At 54.0% G+C, this 17440-nt stretch overlaps 1 protein-coding gene across 2 annotated transcripts in view; it reads right to left on the reverse strand.

Annotated features, from left to right (window-relative positions):
- Positions 1 to 16351, reverse strand: part of LRCH4 (leucine rich repeats and calponin homology domain containing 4) — a 61380-nt gene extending 45029 nt beyond the window's left edge. For both annotated transcript variants that reach the window (XM_077916740.1, XM_077916739.1), the window contains exon 1: positions 16110 to 16351. In XM_077916740.1, coding sequence (XP_077772866.1) covers positions 16110 to 16302 — 193 coding nt within the window. In that variant the 5' untranslated portion in view covers positions 16303 to 16351. The remainder of the gene's footprint in view (positions 1 to 16109) is intronic.
- Positions 16352 to 17440: the final 1089 nt, after the last annotated feature.

The raw sequence follows: 17440 nt of genomic DNA on the forward strand, positions 1-17440 counted from the left end.
AAAGAAGCAGGCCGTGCTTAGAAAGGCAGGGCCAAGATCCGCTGCGCAGGATGGGTGCTGAAGGGGGGCCAGGGGCTTCTCCAAATGGAGGCAGGGGCACTTTCCTTCTCAGAACGCAGGGCTGGCTCAGCTGTTTTGGGAATGGCCCCCAGGGGGTCATTTCAGTCCCCAGCCCTAAGGGACAACAGCACCACAGCCCCCAAAGGGACAGACAGCTGTGTCCACATCAAGGGAAGCGATAGTCCCGCTCAATCCTGCCTTGGTCAGATCCTGCCTAGAGTCCTGTGTCCAGGGTTCAAAATTCGCCCGGCGCATTTTGCACCTGGCTATCGGCCACCTGCAACCAGGTGAAGGTGCCCGGATGGCGCCTGACATCTCCATCACCTGGAGCTGCTTGCCTGGCGATCCTTGGATCTTGACCGTTTCCACACTCTAGCAACACATCCTGTCGAATTCTATCTGCGATATTTTACCTGCACAATCAGAACGAGTTTCAGGAACCAAAAAGTCACACTGAAAAATAAGACTTCTGAGCCGCCTGGCATAAAAATGGCAATTGTTTTGACGACCGTAACCCTGGTTCAAGGAGCCATTTGGCACCTGGCTTATTTACCAGAGCTCCTAATACCGCCTGAGTCCAGTTCTGTGCGCCCCAGGTTAAGGTTACTGACAAGCTGGAAGATGTGCAGAGGATGGAGGATCTGGAAACCAAACCTTGTGGGGAAATATTGAAGGAGTTGAGGATGTTCAGCCTGGGGAAGAGGCGGCTGAGAGGAGACATGATAGCCATCTTCAAATATCTCAAGGCAGATGGAGCAAGCTTGTTTTCTCCTGCTCCGGAGGGTAGGACTCGAACCCGTGGCTTCAAGTGACAAGAAAGGACAACTCTGACTAAACATCGGGAAGAACTTCCTGGTGGCAAGAGCTGGTTGAGAGAGCAACCGACTCTTCTTCATTGGAGGTTTTTAAAGCGGAGCTTGGAAGGCCGTCTGTCAGGGATTACTGAGCTGTGATTTCCTGCGCTGCGGGGGGTCAGGCTAGATGACCCTCTGGGGTCCCTTCCAATGCTACAATTCCGATTCGATGAACTAACCGCGACGGTGCCGGCCTCGCTCCCACACCACAGCAGCAGCCACCATCCCGATCCTCAGGGGCTGCACACAAGCGTTCCAGACCCGAACAATAAAGGATATCCTATTGCCGTTCCCACCCCTTCCCAGCAGGCCGAGGTGCGAGGCTGACCTCTGGAAGGGTAGCTTCCGATGGGCCGGGATCTGCTCGCCCTCCAACGTGCCACTCCTGGGCTCAGGGCAACACCCTGGGGTCAAAGGTCCCCCTCCAGACCGGCCGCTTCCTGCTGCCGGCCACCGATCTGAGAGCCAGAAGCGGGTTTTTCAGGCACAGAGCGTTGCCAAACTACAGCAAAAGTCAGCTAGGGGAGCTGCGATTCCACACACTGCCCTGGTTATGAGCCTCAGTTCCTCCCTCTGCAAAATGGGAGCAGCGGGGGAATGACCTCTCACAGGCGAGATAAAGAGGGAAAGGCGTTTGGGGCTTGAAGATGGATCAGAGGCCAACTCTCTTTCTGGAGGACCACGCCCTCGATGGCTCCTCCAGATTCAGGGACTGCGGAACTCCCTGCCACAGGAGTGATGGCCACCAACGTGGGTGGCGTTAAAAGAGGATGGGACAAATGCATGATGGAGGAGGAGGCTGTCCATGGTTGCTAGCCCCAATGGCCCTGCTGTGCCTCAGCCGCTGGAGGACGTTATGCTTCTGAACACAAGCTGCTGAAAACCACTCAGAAGGGGAGAGATGCTCTTGTGTTCAAATCCTGATTGCAAGCAATTCTTTGGCCACCGTGAGAACGGGATGCAGGAATACATGGGCCTCTGGCCTGACCCAACAAGGCCCTTCTTAGGTTCCGACACGCACACCCTCCACAGTTACCCCGTTCTTATGTCGCCGGACGAGCAAATTCTGATATCCCCATTTCCAGCTTGGCAACGGAGATCTCCATCTGGCTGGCCCCTCCAGCTTTCTGAAGCAGGTCAGCAAAAGAGCTTGTTAATTGCCTTGACCCTCCTCCAAGGAAGACACGGTTCACACACACACACACACACACACACACCTCAGTTAATCCCTACGACGGCCCTGCAAGGGAGGTGAAGTGGCTGCCACTGGCTCCAGGGTCACCCGGGGAGCTTCAGGGCTGAGTGAGGATTCGAACCCAGATCTCCCAGGTGCTCATCCGACACTCCAACCCAGGCTTCCTCAGCCCTCCAGATGTTTTGAGACTACAATTCCCACCATCCCTGACCACCGGTCCTGCTAGCTAGGGGTCATGGGAGTTGTAGGCCAAAAACATCTGGAGGGCCACGGCTGAGGAAGCCTGCTCCAATCATTGCACCCTAGAGCTCCTCTGCTATGGGGCTGCTCTCTGAATTAAGTCAGCGAAGCAATATGGGGGGAGCAAAACGTCACCTAGAGAAGGAACTGAAATATTTTCATTGAAGCTTAAACTTGTTTTATTTTGTAAACTGCTTTGAGATTCTTTCTTCAAAATATAAAGCGGCATAGAAATTCTTCATCATCATCATCACCTCACTGCAAAAGAAAGGCACCTAGACATTCCATGGGGGCAACCGTCACATAGGTTTAAGGTGCCATTTGGCGATTAGACTGGGGCTGGGAGGGGAGAAGGGGGCCACTAGGTTCTGCAGGGAAAGCCCTCCCCCAAACCACGACTGCTGGCATTAAGGTGATCAAGGGCCCAAGGCTGGCTGGAAGGAAGCGCGCTCCCGAAAGCAACAAAACGGGTTTGCAACCTGGCCCTGCTGTGCACCCCAGGCCGCCGGGAGCACGGCAAAGGCCTCCTTTGTGCAAGGACTGGTTTGAACAGGTCCGCTGGCAGAAGCGGCCGGCGCCTCCCCAACCCCAGCAGGGCCACCGTCCTTCCTGCTCGAGAGGAAAACAAGAGTTGTGCTTTTCCCCACAAAGTGCCTGCGTGCGGCAGAAAGGAGGACTAGGAGACACCAGCCTTGGGGGGGGGGGTGTTGTGCGGCAAGGCAATGTTCAGATCCCCTGTTGCAGTGCAATATTTGGGCTATCCAGGTCGGAAAAGGGCAGGCTGGTGAAAGGGGAATGTTTCAGAACATGCTCAGCTGGGGTTCCTGCGTTGCAGAGAGTTAAGACTAGATACCCCTGGGGAGGGGGTGACCTCTCCCATTTCTCCAGGTCTCCAAGTCAATAATTAAGGGCCAGCAGGTGGGACGTGGGTGGTGCTGTGGGTTAAACCACTGAGCCTAGGGCTTGATGATCAGAAGGTTGGTGGTTCAAATCCCTGCGACGGGGTGAGCTCCCGTTGCTCGGTCCCTGCTCCTGCCAACCTAGCAGTTCGAAAGCACGTCAAAGTGCAAGTAGATAAACAGGTACCGCTCTGGCGGGAAGGTAAACGGCGTTTCCGTGCGCTGCTCTGGTTCGCCAGAAGCGGCTTAGTCCTGCTGGCCACATGACCCGGAAGCTGTACGCCGGCTCCCTCGGCCAGTAAAGCGAGATGAGCGCCGCAACCCCAGAGTCGTCCACGACTGAATCTAACTGTCAGGGGTCCCTTTACCTTTAGGTGAAGGGAAAGAGGCTTCTCTGCCCGTGGTCCAGGAAGGAGACAATCCTGGGTGTTGATGGGTCTGGCTGGGTAGCAGAAAGCACCTTCCTAGGTTGGCAACCAGAGAGCCCCAGAACTTTAGGGGGTTTGCAGTGCAGGGCTAGTTCTGAATCCTTCAGGACACCAGAGTTGGCCTCAGTTATGCCCCACTCACATTGGCAGCCCCAGAGGAGCTTGCGGGATCAGGCCCAAAGGCAGCATCCTGTGGCCATATGAAGAGCTCTTTGTGTTGAAAGAAAGCCCTTAAACCATGAGGGGGGCTGGACTGTTCTGGCCATTCCAGGTGGCCACTGGCTGCTCGGATTCCCTCATCGCTGAGCACTGGGCCAAGCTGCCTAGAGCTACGGATTAGCCATCCCTGCCCTAAAACTGTCGGGATGGGAACCAGGTTGCCTTAAGAACCAAAGTTTTCAATGGGAATCCTGCCTGAACCTCAAGGCCAACAGTGGAGATGCAGAAGCATGGAATTGTAGAGGGACCCCAGGGGACATCCAGTCCAACCCCCTGCAAAAATGCAGGGATCTGGGAGTGGCCACCGAGACCACATACCCTGTTCCTGAAAGACCTACATTGGCTCCCAGTACGTTTCCGAGCTCAAAGTGTTGGTGCTGACCTTAAAAGCCCTAAACAGCCTCAGTCCTGTATACCTGAAGGAATGTCTCCACCCCATTGTTTGGCCCGGACACAGAGGTCCAGCTCCGAGGGCCTTCTGGCGGTTCCCTCCCTGCGAGAAGCAAGGTTGCAGGGAACCAGGCAGAGGGCCTTCTCGGTGGTGGCGCCTGCCCTGTGAAACACCCTCCCACCAGATGTCAAGGAAATAAACAACTATCTGACTTTTAGAAGACATCTGAAGGCAGCCCTGTTTAGGAAAGTTTTGTAATGTCTGATGTTGTTGCTTTTTTATTATTGTTCTTGGTGTTCTGTTGAGAGCCACCCAGAGTGACCAGGAAAACCCAGCCAGATGGGCGGGGTATAAATAACAAATTTGATGATGATGATGAAGACAGCTGAAGGCAGCCCTATTTAGGGAAGTTTTTAATGCTTAATGCTGTATTTTGTATTTAATATTTGATTGGGAGCTGCCCAGCGTGGTTGGGGAAACCCAGCCAGATGGGTGGGGTTTAAATAATAAATTTTATGTTGATGATGATGATGATAGGTTGCCCAGCAAACTCTGCTCAAAAACCTCCAAGGAAGAAGCTTCCTCAACCTCCAAGTTCCGTTACGGAGCAGCTCTTACTGCCAGGAAGTTCTTCTGGATGTTTGGTGGGAATGTCCTTCCTTAAGGAGACTTAGATCAGCCTTCCAGATGTTATGGACCCTGGTTGCCATCGCCCTAGCCCACAGAAATACTTGGGCAATGGTTGTGCTGGTCCCAGGCTACATTTCGATGACAGAAGCCACCTTCTACTGGGACGGACTATTGGGGTGCATTCAGCCCAACCTCGGGTCCCCCAGTGTTCTCGGACTACAACTCCCAGCACTCCTGGTTGGGGTGTGTGTGGAAGTTGTAGCTCAAGGGCACCTTGGAGACCCGCGGCTGGTGTGCACTGACAGGCAATGGTACTCCAGGTTTTTGCGCAGGTGTGTCTCCTGGCCCTTCCCAGGACCTGGGACCTTCCACCTGCAAGGTATGGTCGTTCCCGAAATTCACATCCCATCTGAGAAAGATGACTCCAGAAAGCGGACTTGGACCGTGGCTCCACCAGAGGTGACCTCTCTCGCACATCAAACTCCCCGCAAACTCTAGCATGGGACAGGGCTCAAAGGGGGCAGGAGGACCAGTTATCCCAAGGTCGGCAGAAACGGGACAGCTCTCTCTCATGAGGTGCTGGGACAGTGGGGGAGAGTGTGCACCACAAAGGGTCCTGCTGTCAGGGTGGGTGGGGGCAGCTTCCCGGCACAAAGCCCCCCTCCCTGGCCTCCGCGTCAACTTAACCGGAGATGACAAGCCGCACCAAACCCAGGGGCCGCCGCTCCGGCCTGCCCCTGCGGTGCAAGCGGGGATGGTGCTGAGTTTCTGCCCGTGCGCCTGCCGGAATGAGAAGGGCAGCTGTTCGCTCCGGCCGACAAAAGCAGAAAAGCTCCCCATGCGCTGCCTCCATTGTCTTGCCTGGCAGCTGGACTGGTGGGGGGAGGAGAAGAGAAGGGCTCGAGTGCATTCAGGGAAAGGCAGAGAGGGAGGGACAGGGTGGGAAAAGACCCCAGAGAGCCGCCACTCCCAGGATCGGCCAGGGCAGCCTTCCCCAACCTTCCCCACCCCTGAGAAGTTTCAGACTGCAGCCCCCATCAACCCCGGCCAGCTGCTATTGATTCCCCATGGTCCCTGGGCGTTACTTGGTGGCGTCTCTCTTAGATGGGTACCTGCAAGAGAGACTGGGAAGTGGGAGTCCTGGTTTGTAGGCAGCCCTGCTTCTGAACACCAGTAGCTAGAAACCACAGAAGAAGAGAGGTCTGCTTCTCGCGGGTTTCTCAGAAGAGGTACCTGCTTGGTCACGAGGCTAGAAACTCATAATCTACTTGCCAAACGGCACCTTAAGCCGAGGTTATGGCTGCTGCAACGAAATCTCTAGGCACCCACACTTCTAAACCACTTTATATAGTAAAGAACGAATCTCAAAGCAGTTTACAACACGTTATCAAATAAAATGATCCAAATTCAAGCTTCCAGGAAAATATTTCGGATCCTGCTCTAAGTGGCGTTTTGCTTCCCCCTTATTGATTCGCTAAATTAATTCATAGAGCTGCCCCATTGCAGAAGGACTCTAGGAAGCCTGGGTGGTGTCGTGGTGGGAGTGCTGGACCGAGACCTGGGAGATCTGGGTTCGAATCCCCACCCAGCCCTGAAGCTCCCCGGGGGACCTTGGAGCCAGTCGCAGCCTCTTCACCTCCCTCGCAGGGTTGCTGTAGGGATTAAATTGGGTGGGGGGGGGGTGAACCATGGACTCCTTGGAGAAAAAGGAGGGATATAAATGCAATGAATAAACCAGGCTTCCTCACCCTCGGCCCTCCAGATGTTTTTGGCCTACAACTCCCATGATCCCTAGCTAGAAGGACCGGTGGTCAGGGATGATGGGAATTGTAGTCCCAAAACATCTGGAGGGCTGAGGAAGCCTGGGTTGAAGGTGCCAGGCGGACCTCCCTGGGCATCCCACAAATGGGGAGCCACTGCAGAAAAGGCCCCGTTCTCGTGAGAAGGGACTCAGTGGATGATCTCAGGTTCCCAGTGGGTTCATATGGGGAGAGGTGGTCCTTGAGGTATTGCGGTCCTGAGCAGGCATAGCGAAACTTGGCCGTCCAGTTGTTTTGGGACTACAGCTCCCATCATCCCTAGCTAACAGGACCAGTGGTCAGGGATGATGGGAACTGTAGACTCAAAACATCTGGAGGGCCGAGGTTTAGGAAGCCTGGAATAAACTCTTCTGCTGACCTGCGTAAGGAAGCTGGAGGTGTCAGCCAGGTGGAGATGTCCAACCAACCTGGTGTCACCAGCCAACCTGGTGTCCAGAGATCTCCAGCTGGTCTCAACTGGACCTGCGCCAGTCGCAAAATACGCCTGGCTTACTTCTTTTTTTTTTTTTTTTATAAATATTTTTTATTGCTTTGTTTTCCAAAGTCAAAATACATCATGAATAATCCAACAAAAGCTGTTTTACAGAAAGAAAAAAGAGAACAGACAAAAACAGAAAAAAAAAAAATTCATTTTTCCAAATCTTTTTTCATTATCCTCTGGACTTCCCCACCTCCTCCGTCCCTGTATTTTTTATAATAAAGTTAAGTAGCAAATTATTACCTTGTTTCGTATGTTTTTATATTTTCATCTAATTAATTGCTTTAAAATTTAAACTTTTCTCAATCATAACTCAGTCACAATCATGTCCAAGTTTCCATATTGAAGCATGTTTTTCTCAAAACTTAGCAAATTCTCAACATTCAAATATCGTGGCTTACTTCTAACACTGACTGCGAGAGCAGGGTGCTCCCCTGGGCGGGCCATTTCCCTGATCCACCGGGCCCTTCGGATTCTCTTAGGGACGGGGATGCTGCGCCTTGCTAGTTGTGTTTCCAAGTCCCATCACCGCCCTGAGCACTGGCCCGGGTCCAAAGGGAGATTCCAACTTCCGCTTTCCTATCCCTCCCCCTTGTTCCAGGCCCCCCCTCCCCGTTCCAGCTCTCCCAGAGGGAAACACACAGCTGCAAAAGGCCCCGAGAGCCCACTATTTCCTAACTTTTTCTCACGCTAGGCGTGGATTCCCGGCAGCCAAGCCGAGGGGGAAGCTCAGCGAAGCTCTTGGCTCGCTTCTGGCCTCGGAGTCTCAGGCCCCAAGCTCCCACTCACTCCTGGAATCAGAAGAGATTTGGGACACAGGCTGGGAATGGCTCCGCGTGGAGCCTCAGGTGAGCCGAGACGGGGGCATCTGCCTTGCACAGAAGCCCTGCAGAGACGGAGAGCCTTGGCCAGTTGGGCAGAATTTATCAGAAGGGGAAAGGAGCCCTCCACATTTTTGTTCCAACTGCCCTTGAGCAGCTTTGGAAAGCTGCTCTGGAGTGCAGATGGCTTCCTGGAACAGTCTCTCGCTGCCTGGTTTTGGAGCAAGCAGACTCCCATAGCCACGCAGGCAATCTGGACGGAGCATAAGGCACTGCCAAGTCCCAGGGAATGGCAGGGAGCAAGGTGGCACGGACATAAAGAGGGGGACGGAAGCCCCTGAGCCAGTTTTAACAACCTGTCTGGGAGACCCAGCCAGATGGACGGGGGATGAATTTAATAATAATAATAATACAGAATTACACAGGAAGGCAGATTTTTTCAGCACAAAAGATAATTCAGAATGAATTACCATAACAGCCCACTAGTATTTCCAGGATGTGGGGGTTTTCTTTTATAAATTAAAAATAATTCCTCCTGAGGCCTCGGGGCAGCAGAACTCGAAGGTGGCTGGCTGAAAGTTGCCTGCCAGCGGCAAGTAAGAATCATCTCCAAGGAAGCAAGGCTGGACCTTGAAAACTGGACCTGGCTGGTAGGGCTGGGTGATACCTGGTTTTCAACACTGCGATATATCACCAGCTAAACATAGGGATAGGACATGGGTGGTGCTGTGGGTTAAACCACAGAGCCTAGGACTTTCCGATCAGAAGGTCAGCGGTTTGAATCCCTGCGACGGGGTGAGCTCCCGTTGCTCGGTCCCTGCTCCTGCCCACCTAGCAGTTTGAAAGCACGTCAAAGTGCAAGTAGATAAACAGGTACCGCTCCGGCAGGAAGGTAAACGGCGTTTCCGTGCGCTGCTCTGGTTCGCCAGAAGTGGCTTAGTCATGTTGGCCACATGACTCGGAAGCTGTACACCGGCTCCCTCGGCCAGTAAAGTGAGATGAGCGCCGCAACCCCAGAGTCGGTCACGACTGGACCTAATGGTCAGGGGTCCCTTTACCTTTAAACATTGTGATTTATCAGTACAGTGGTACATACGCTTCAGGTTACAGACTCCGCTAACCCAGAAATAGTGCTTCAGGTTAAGAACTTTGCTTCAGGATGAGAACAGAAATCGTGCTCTGGCGGCAGCAGGAGGCCCCATTAGCTAAAGTGGTGCTTCAGGTTAAGAACAGTTTCAGGTTAAGAACGGACCTCCGGAACGAATTAAGTACTTAACCAAGGTACCACTGTACATCACAGTGTCTGAAATAAGGGTGGAGCTAAGCAGAGGCACTGAATGGCTTCACAGTTTCCCCCGCGCTTTGATTTTTGCATAGCACACACCCACACATCGTGATTCGTGATAATATCACCAGCTCAGAAATTATGAAACCAATTATTACGATACGGACTTCAAACTGGCTTCCGACAATATACCGCTATATCGCCCAGGACTACTGGTTGGTAGGTCTGCTATCCACCCACACACACAAGGGGCTGCTGATGTGGCCGTCACAACTAACACTGGTGAGCAGACCAGTAGAGGTCTCTTTGGGGGACAGTAACTTTCATGAATTTATTTGCAAGGCTGCATTGAAACAGCCTTGCAAGATGCAGGGCGGTCGGGTCCCAAAGGACTCAAGTGTCGCTTTAAAAGAGTTGGAATATCTGCAAGCACATCCCACCAACCCAGGCAATCCACATTTTGCTGCATGTAGGACAGCCAGGCGCCCCTTCTGCTCTCCACTTTTGTCACAGAAACACCTAAGAGAATTTTTTTTAAAAGCATAATCTCAGGCAGGCCTGGATATCAGGAGGGGAAAAAACCAAGACTTCCCCAAGCAGCCTGGAACTGGGAGTGTGCACAGCCCCCTGCCACACAACCCGGCTGCTGCGAAACTCGCCTCCGGAGATTACCGGGGCCTCATCTAAGCAAACTCAGTGCTTCCCTTCAGAAGTCGGTCACAGGAGCAGCTTACAGCATGCTGGAAAAATGCAGGAACTCTCTCACTTTCTGCCCAGGGCATGCCAAGCTTCTCCTCCTCCTCGTAGGAACTGGCAGCCCAGGCAGCCAGCTGGGCAAATGGCAGGCCAGCCCCTGACCCACCTCTCCCTCTCCCTAAACAAATAAGGGTTTTAAGGAAGCTGACTCCAGGACGAAGCAGACGGAGCTCATGGACATGGAAAGAGTGCCCAGATCAGAGCCACTGCAGGCTCAGAGCATAAAGAGGCAGTCTTCCGCCACCGGCACCTGCAAATACAGGTAAAAGGTAAAGGACCCCTGACAGTTAAGTCCAGTCGTGGACGACTCTGGGGTTGCGGCGCTCATCTTGCTTTACTGGCCAAGGGAGCCGGCGTTTGACCGCAGACAGTTTTTCCGGGTCATGTGGCCAGCATGACTAAGCCACTTCTGGTGAAACCAGAGCAGCGCACGGAAACGCCGTTTACCTTCCCGCCAGAGTGGTACCTATTTATCTACTTGCACTTTGACGTGCTTCGAACTGCTAGGTTGGCAGGAGCAGGGACCGAGCAACAGGAGCTCACCCCGTCATTGCGGGGATTTGAACCACTGACCTTCTGATCGGCAAGCCCAAGGCTCAGTGGTTTACACCACAGCACCACTTGCGTCCTGCAAATACAAGTAACCATGTTTAAAGATTGGGCTTACTCTTCTTTCTAACAGCCTAACAACATTCACGAACCAGGAAAGGGCCCAAGAGGAATGCAAACACAGCCCCAGGAGTTTGCAAAACTGCCATCGATTTTGCCATGGGCCATCACGAAACCACTTCAGCTTTGCTGAAGGGGTTGAGCCAAGCAGGCCTCATGCACCACAGTGGGTTAATCTGCAGCAAGGCAAGGTGGAAGGGAGAGGAGTCTGCAACACTCCCAGTCAGTTTTTCCATGCCAGAGTCACCTCCAGCAAGATCTGTCTGCTTATGCCAGCTGGGCCTGGATTTGAAGCTGCCTCTGCCAACCTGGTGCCCTCTGGGTGCTTTGGGATGGAAGCGCCCAACAATCATCTTGCTGCCATGCTACCTGGGGCTGAGAACCTCTGGAGGCCAGAGGTGAGAGGCAAAGCTGCCTTTCAAGGATGCCATCAGCTCCAAGCCCAACATGAGCCCTGGCAGTTCTGGCGGGGATAAAACGGCACCTTTTAGTGGACTCCCCAGGCCAAGATGAGCAAGGCTGAAGATGAGACAGCGCTCCAAGGCCCTGAGCAGCCTTGCCGTTTCATCCAGGAAGGACATCTTATATCTAGTTGCGAATCCCACCCCCTTGCAAATCCAGCCTTCAAATAATTATGTTCCCAATTCACATCACTTATATGAATTCTCTCTCCCACACACAAGTCTGTTCTGTTACACAGCGTGTCACAATTCAGATATCACACCAAACCAATGTTAAGAAAGCTAACCCAGTGCCATGTATAGTGCGATGTCCGTATTGACAAACCAAGGTTTCCAGGTGACCAGCAAACCTGAATCGGAAACTGCGGTTGGAAGGGAATTTGCAAACCACGGTTGCTCTATGTTTGGGGGGTGAATTGACAAACAGCCCCAGCAGCTGCTGTTCCTCCTTTGGAGCACAACGCGCCTTAGAGATTGAGCAGGCAAAGCAAAAGTGGGGGGCGGGGGGAGCCCCCTCCTCTTCCAACAAACCTTTTGAGATCTTTCCAAGTCTGTATCTGTATTAGAATTGCTTTAAATATGTTTCTGAAACGTACATCGCTTGCTGCCCTGGGTGCCTCTGGAGGAAGGGCAGCGTATAAATTTAACAACAAATAGGTAAGTAATAAACCGTGTTTGGGAGCTCAAACTCTGGTTTGGCTTGATGTATATAAACTGAGTCAGTAAGTGTCAAGAAGGGTGTGATCTTTTGCTGGAATCCAATACAGTGGTACCTCGGGTTACATACGCTTCAGGTTACAGACTCCGCTAACCCAGAAATAGTACCTCGGGTTAAGAACTTTGCTTCAGGATGAGAATAGAAATCGCGCGGCGGCAGCAGGAGGCCCCATTAGCTAAAGTGGTGCTTCAGGTTAAGAACAGTTTCAGGTTAAGAACGGACCTCCGGAACGAATTAAGTACTTAACCTGAGGTACCACTGTAAAAAGATCTATCTACAGTATCTATCTATCTATCTATCTATCTATCTATCTATCTATCTATCTTTTTGACCACTGACTAATCCCAGCAGGACCTGAGATGGTCGCAGCATCTCTCTGGGTTCTTTGTCTCGCCTCTCACTGGTCCCAAGCACAGCGAGGTCCACGTTTTCACACAACCAACAAACCTGGGAGGACCCCCGCAGCTCCTGCCTCTCACAATCTTGCAAACACAGACACAAAACCAGAATCCCGTGCGCAATTGCCTTTTTTATTCGTATGACTAGAGTTTTACTCCACCTTTTATCCAAGGAGTTCAAGGAGGCATAAACATTTCTCCATTTTTATCCTCACAACCACCCTGTGAGGTAGGTCAGGCTGAGAGTGGGACTGGCCCACGGTTGCCCAGTGGGCTTTATGGCCCTGTGGGGATTTGAACCCTGGTCTCCAAGTTCTGGATCAATGTTTGACCACTACATCAGGCTGGCTGAACTCAGTGTGCAAGCATTGCAGAGGGTTGGACTGGATGACCCTCGGTGTCCCTTCCAACTCTGCAATTCTGTGACTCTATGACATGGATAGGATTTTGCTATAAACTAGGAGAGGAAAGCAAGATTAGGATGGCTGCAAAAGAGGCATTCGCACCCCAAAAAAACCTCGGAGGCAACTTGCTCCACTTCTGCACCGCCACTTCCCCATGAGCTAATTCAGAAGGGGTGGAAGAGGGCAGGCTGTTCAACTCTTTCTTCCCACCACAGGGACAGAAGTCATTACCTCACGCCATCTGTGCTGAACAAAAGAGGAAGCGCCCCCTGACACAGCGGCGCCATCCTTGCCCACTGGAACTCCCTGCCACAAGACCCAGCGATGGGAAGAAGCTTGGCTGGAGCCCAAAGAGGACTAAACAAATTCGTAAGAAGAGACCTCTAGATCTGGCCAGTGGGGGGGCCATCTTAGTCCAGCAATCTGTACACCTGTGGGATACCCACAAGCTGAAACTCTCCCCTCCTGCGGTTTCCAGAAACTGGAATTTGAAAGCAACTTCAGGAAGGGGAGAAATCTGTCTGTGGGTCACTCAGCACACAGAAGAGGCATCTGCCTGCACACCTCTGGCTTGTGGGCTTCCGGGAACCATCTGGCCGGCTGCTGTGGGAAACAGATCCTTCACCTTGGAGGGGTTGGGGGATGAAAGCAGGGATATTTCCCAGCAGCTAACTGGCGCCTAGGGCTTGCCACTCAGAAGGTCAGCGGTTTGAATCCCCGCGACGGGGTGAGCTCCTGTTGCTCGGTCCCTGCTCCTGCCAACCTAGCAGTTCCAAAGCACACCACTGCAAGCAGATAAATAGGTACCACTCTGGCGGGAAGGTAAATGGCGATTCCGTGCGCTGCTCTGGTTCACCAAAAAGTGGCTTAGTCCTGCTGGCCGCATGACCCGGAAGCTGTAAGCCGGCTCCCTCAGCCAGTAAAGCGAGATAAGCGCCGCAACCCCAGAGTCGGCCACGACTGGACCTAATGGTCAGGGGTCCCTTTACCTTTTTAACTTCACACCGGACAACAACGCTAGCCCTGGAAATCATTTCAGCAGCCAGCCAGCTAGCCAGGGAGGCTGCGAGAGCAAAACACGCTCCACAGCCTCTGCTGACTCACCTCTTCCAAGGGGGAGGGAGATCTTTTTCCCTCCCCCACAGCCCACCCCCAGCCCTCCTGCCCACCAAGCAGCACTTGCGCCGAGAGCGAGGGTGCGGGTGGCAGGGATTTGCGGGTGACAGGAGGGCCTCCCGCACTCCAAATGGCAGAAGCGTTCCTGGGGGGGGGGGGGGAGGAAGAGTGGGAGAAGAAGTAGTCAGCCATCGACAGCACATTTGCAGAACGGCCGCGTGAGGAAGCTATGCAAAGCGGCACAGGAAGAGAGAGCGAGGCTGGCGCATGCAAAGGAAGGCTCCCCATTTTGACCCCCCCTCGCAGGCTGTCACTGCCACAAGTGTCACACGCTGGAAACCAGAAGAGCCCCCCCCCCAACTTGGCTGAAGCAGTTGCTGACGCCACCACCACCTTCGTCCCCAAAGAACAAGAGACCAGGGTGGTTCTAGTGTCAAAAAAACATTATTAACTCATGGTGTGTTCCTCGTAAAAAAAGGAAGGATTCGGCTGAAGACACCCTGCTGTGTAAGCAGACTAAGGCAGATGCCAAGGCTACCCGCTTAGGAATGGCAGCAAAGGGCAGGAAGGGTCTTTTCTTTCTCCCACCCCCCATATCGCAAAGATCTGCCAAGCAAGGGCCGGGCTTCCGCAAGAACCAGAGATTCTCCGGAGATACCGTCAGATACGCCCATTTCCTTCACCAGAAACCTCGCCCTCAAGGTGAAGGAAGTCGCCTGCCCTAGCAGGCACACTCAAACACACTCGCTAAAAAGTCTTTCTGCCAACTTCACTGGGGTGCTAAGGCAGGAACAGGGGGCTGTGGCCCTCAGATGATGGCGCACTACAACTTTCGGCATCACCTGTCACCCACGCTGCCGGAGGCAGAAGGGAGCCGGGGTCCTACGTGTGGAGAGCCACAATTTCCTCCATCCCCAGGGTAGAATCATGGAGTTGCAAGGGACCCTCAAAGGTCCTCTAGCCCAACCCGCTGCAAGGCAGGAATCTCAACTCAGGCATCCAGCCCAACCCCACACTATTGCCAGTCTTGGCAGCTACAGTTCCCAGAAGCTGCCCTTGACTTTGGGTGCCTTTGTGCCCCTGTTATTTCAGCTGTAGTGACCCTCTTGTTTTATGGGGTGGGAATTTTTCATGGGCAGAGTTCAGGTCCGGCTCCTGGGCAAAAGTGATGGACGGCACAGCGACACCAGAAGGCAGGCTCCCAGCTCCCCTTGACTTGGAGGCCCCATTCCAGCCCTTGCACGGCCTCTTCACTCACATACAGGTGTGCGGAAGAGATGGGTTCACCTGCCCACAGGACCTGGGCATCTTCTCCGAGTGCAAGATTCTGCCACATCGCTCAACAACCACCCCAAACACCACTTGGCTTTCCAAAACACAGCTGCAACCAAAGTAGAGAACAAGGGAAAGCCTTTGGAACTGCCCGACACAAGAGTGCCGTTTGAGTATCACCAGGAGAAGGGCGGGGAAATCCTGGTACTGAAACAGCAGCGGAGTTGATGTGAGGACAAGATCCAAAAGCACCCCAGGGTGCAGCTGGCCTCATCAAGTGACTGGACCAGGGCAGGAGGGCCCAACTCCGACTCCCTGCCTAGCCCATTCTCATCTTGGCCTACCTTGCAGGGAAGTTGTGTGAATAAAGAGGAGACGCTGGGGAATCTGGATCTAGAAGCCCCCTTGGGGGGCAGTCAATCCCTCTCAGCCTAGCCTACCGCACAAGGTTGTTGTGGGGATGAAATGAGGGCAAAACCTGGGTTCGAATCCTCCACTCAGCACCTATGAAGCTCCCTGGGTGACCCTGGGCGCCAGTGCCTGCCTCTCAGCCTAAAAGTCTGGCCTTTCTCAACCTGTGGTTCCCCAGATATCTTTGGACTACAACTCCCATCATCCCTGAGCTCTGGCCTTGCTAGCTAGGGGTGATGGGAGTTGTAGTCCAACCACATCTGGAACCTACCTCGCAGGGTTGTTGTGGGGGGGGCTAAATTACCATGGGGAGGAAACATGCACAGAACTTGGAGGGGGGGGAAAGATGCAATACCAGCACAATACAATCAATTGATAATTTCGAAAGTGGGTGTTTGGGGAGGGCGTGGCCAAAAGAGGGGAGTGGCCAGAAAGATGAAGACCCCTAAGGGAGGGGGGAGCTTCTCCACCTGTGGGCGTGGCCAAGGGTTGGTTGCTCGGAAACGAGGTGGGAAAGGGGGGGAGCGGGAAGGGGAGGAGCCAAGGGGCGGGGTCAGGGGAGTGGGCGTGGCCGGTCTGCTCACCCGCCTGCGTGGTGTCGCTGAGGTCCCAGCGCCGGGCTGCTCCTCCGGGGAAGTGTCTGAGGCGCCGCCCGGCCAGGCTCAGGCTGCCCGAAGCCGCCGCTTCCTCCAAGGCCCGCTCGGGCCCAGGGAGCGGGCCGGGCCAGGAGGGGGAGGGCGGGGGCAGCGCGTCGGCCCCGCCCTCGCCCGCCGCCATCCCGCAGGCTCCGCTGTGCTCGCTGAGGCAGCCGCTGGCCGACTGAGAGCTCGCGGGCAGGAGCGGCGAGACCCCAGCCAAAGGGGGCGGGTCCCGAGCCGCCGCCTCGGCCTATGAGGAGCCGGCCACGCGGGGAGCCGCCAATCGCGGCGCGTCGGGCGGGGCGCAGCCGAAGCAGGCAACCAATGGCGTGGAGACGGGCCGTCGGGTTCTTCCTCCTTTCGCTCCAATCAAGGGCGCGGGCGGAGGAAGAAGTGAGGGGGCGGCTGTTGGCCAATGAGAGATCCGTGAAGGGCGCTGACTACCGCTTCGGCCAATCGCTTACCAAGGAGGCGGTTCCTAAAGCCACCACCCCCAGACTGAAAGCGCTCCGTGATTTTGCCTCGCGCCTGCCGCAGCCAATGGGATTCATAGAGGCAGGGCGTGAAACTATTGACCAATCATTGCGCAAGCAACGTGAATCCGGGCTTATCACAGCGCTCGGAAGGAGAGAGAGAGAAGGGCGACCAATCAGCAAAGTGGCCACGCCCACCCGTACTTTTGGCGCCAACAGTTGAAAGACTGAGGCGGCGTGAGGTGACTGAGGCGGGGCAGGTCCTTTGACGGCCTTGAGGGTAACAAGAAGGCGAAGAGTGGCAGCGAGGCGGACCAATCAGCAATGTCCCCCTGGGAGGGTGGGTGCTGGGAGTCTGAGGGAATAAGACGGAGGCCAATCAGGTTCAGTCTCACCTCAGGAGAGGCGGGCACTAAAAGTTTGAATGGCAACGCAACTAACCAATCTGCACTAGGAAAAGTCGGGACGCGTTCTGACTGGCAGGCCGTTCTCCCAACGGGATGCCGGTCTGGTGAGGGGGAAGAGAAGGGCTGGAAGCCCTCAGTGAATTACGGCCTGTCTCCATTCTCTGGGCATGTGCAGAGTGCTTCCCTGTCCAATGATGTGAAGAAAGGGAGGCGCATCTAACAGCCCAACTCCTTTGAAGCCTAGAAGGAAACGCCTCTGGGCATGTGCAGAGTGCTGATGAACCTCAATGCAGCTGGGGGGCATTCTCAGATTTATTTTAATGCATTTCAGCGAGCTAAAGGTATATATATATATATATATATATATATATATGCACTTCATTATGAATCTGGGCCC

Source organism: Podarcis muralis, chromosome 13 (genome assembly GCF_964188315.1).
Source record: "Podarcis muralis chromosome 13, rPodMur119.hap1.1, whole genome shotgun sequence".
Classification (NCBI taxonomy): domain Eukaryota; kingdom Metazoa; phylum Chordata; class Lepidosauria; order Squamata; family Lacertidae; genus Podarcis; species Podarcis muralis.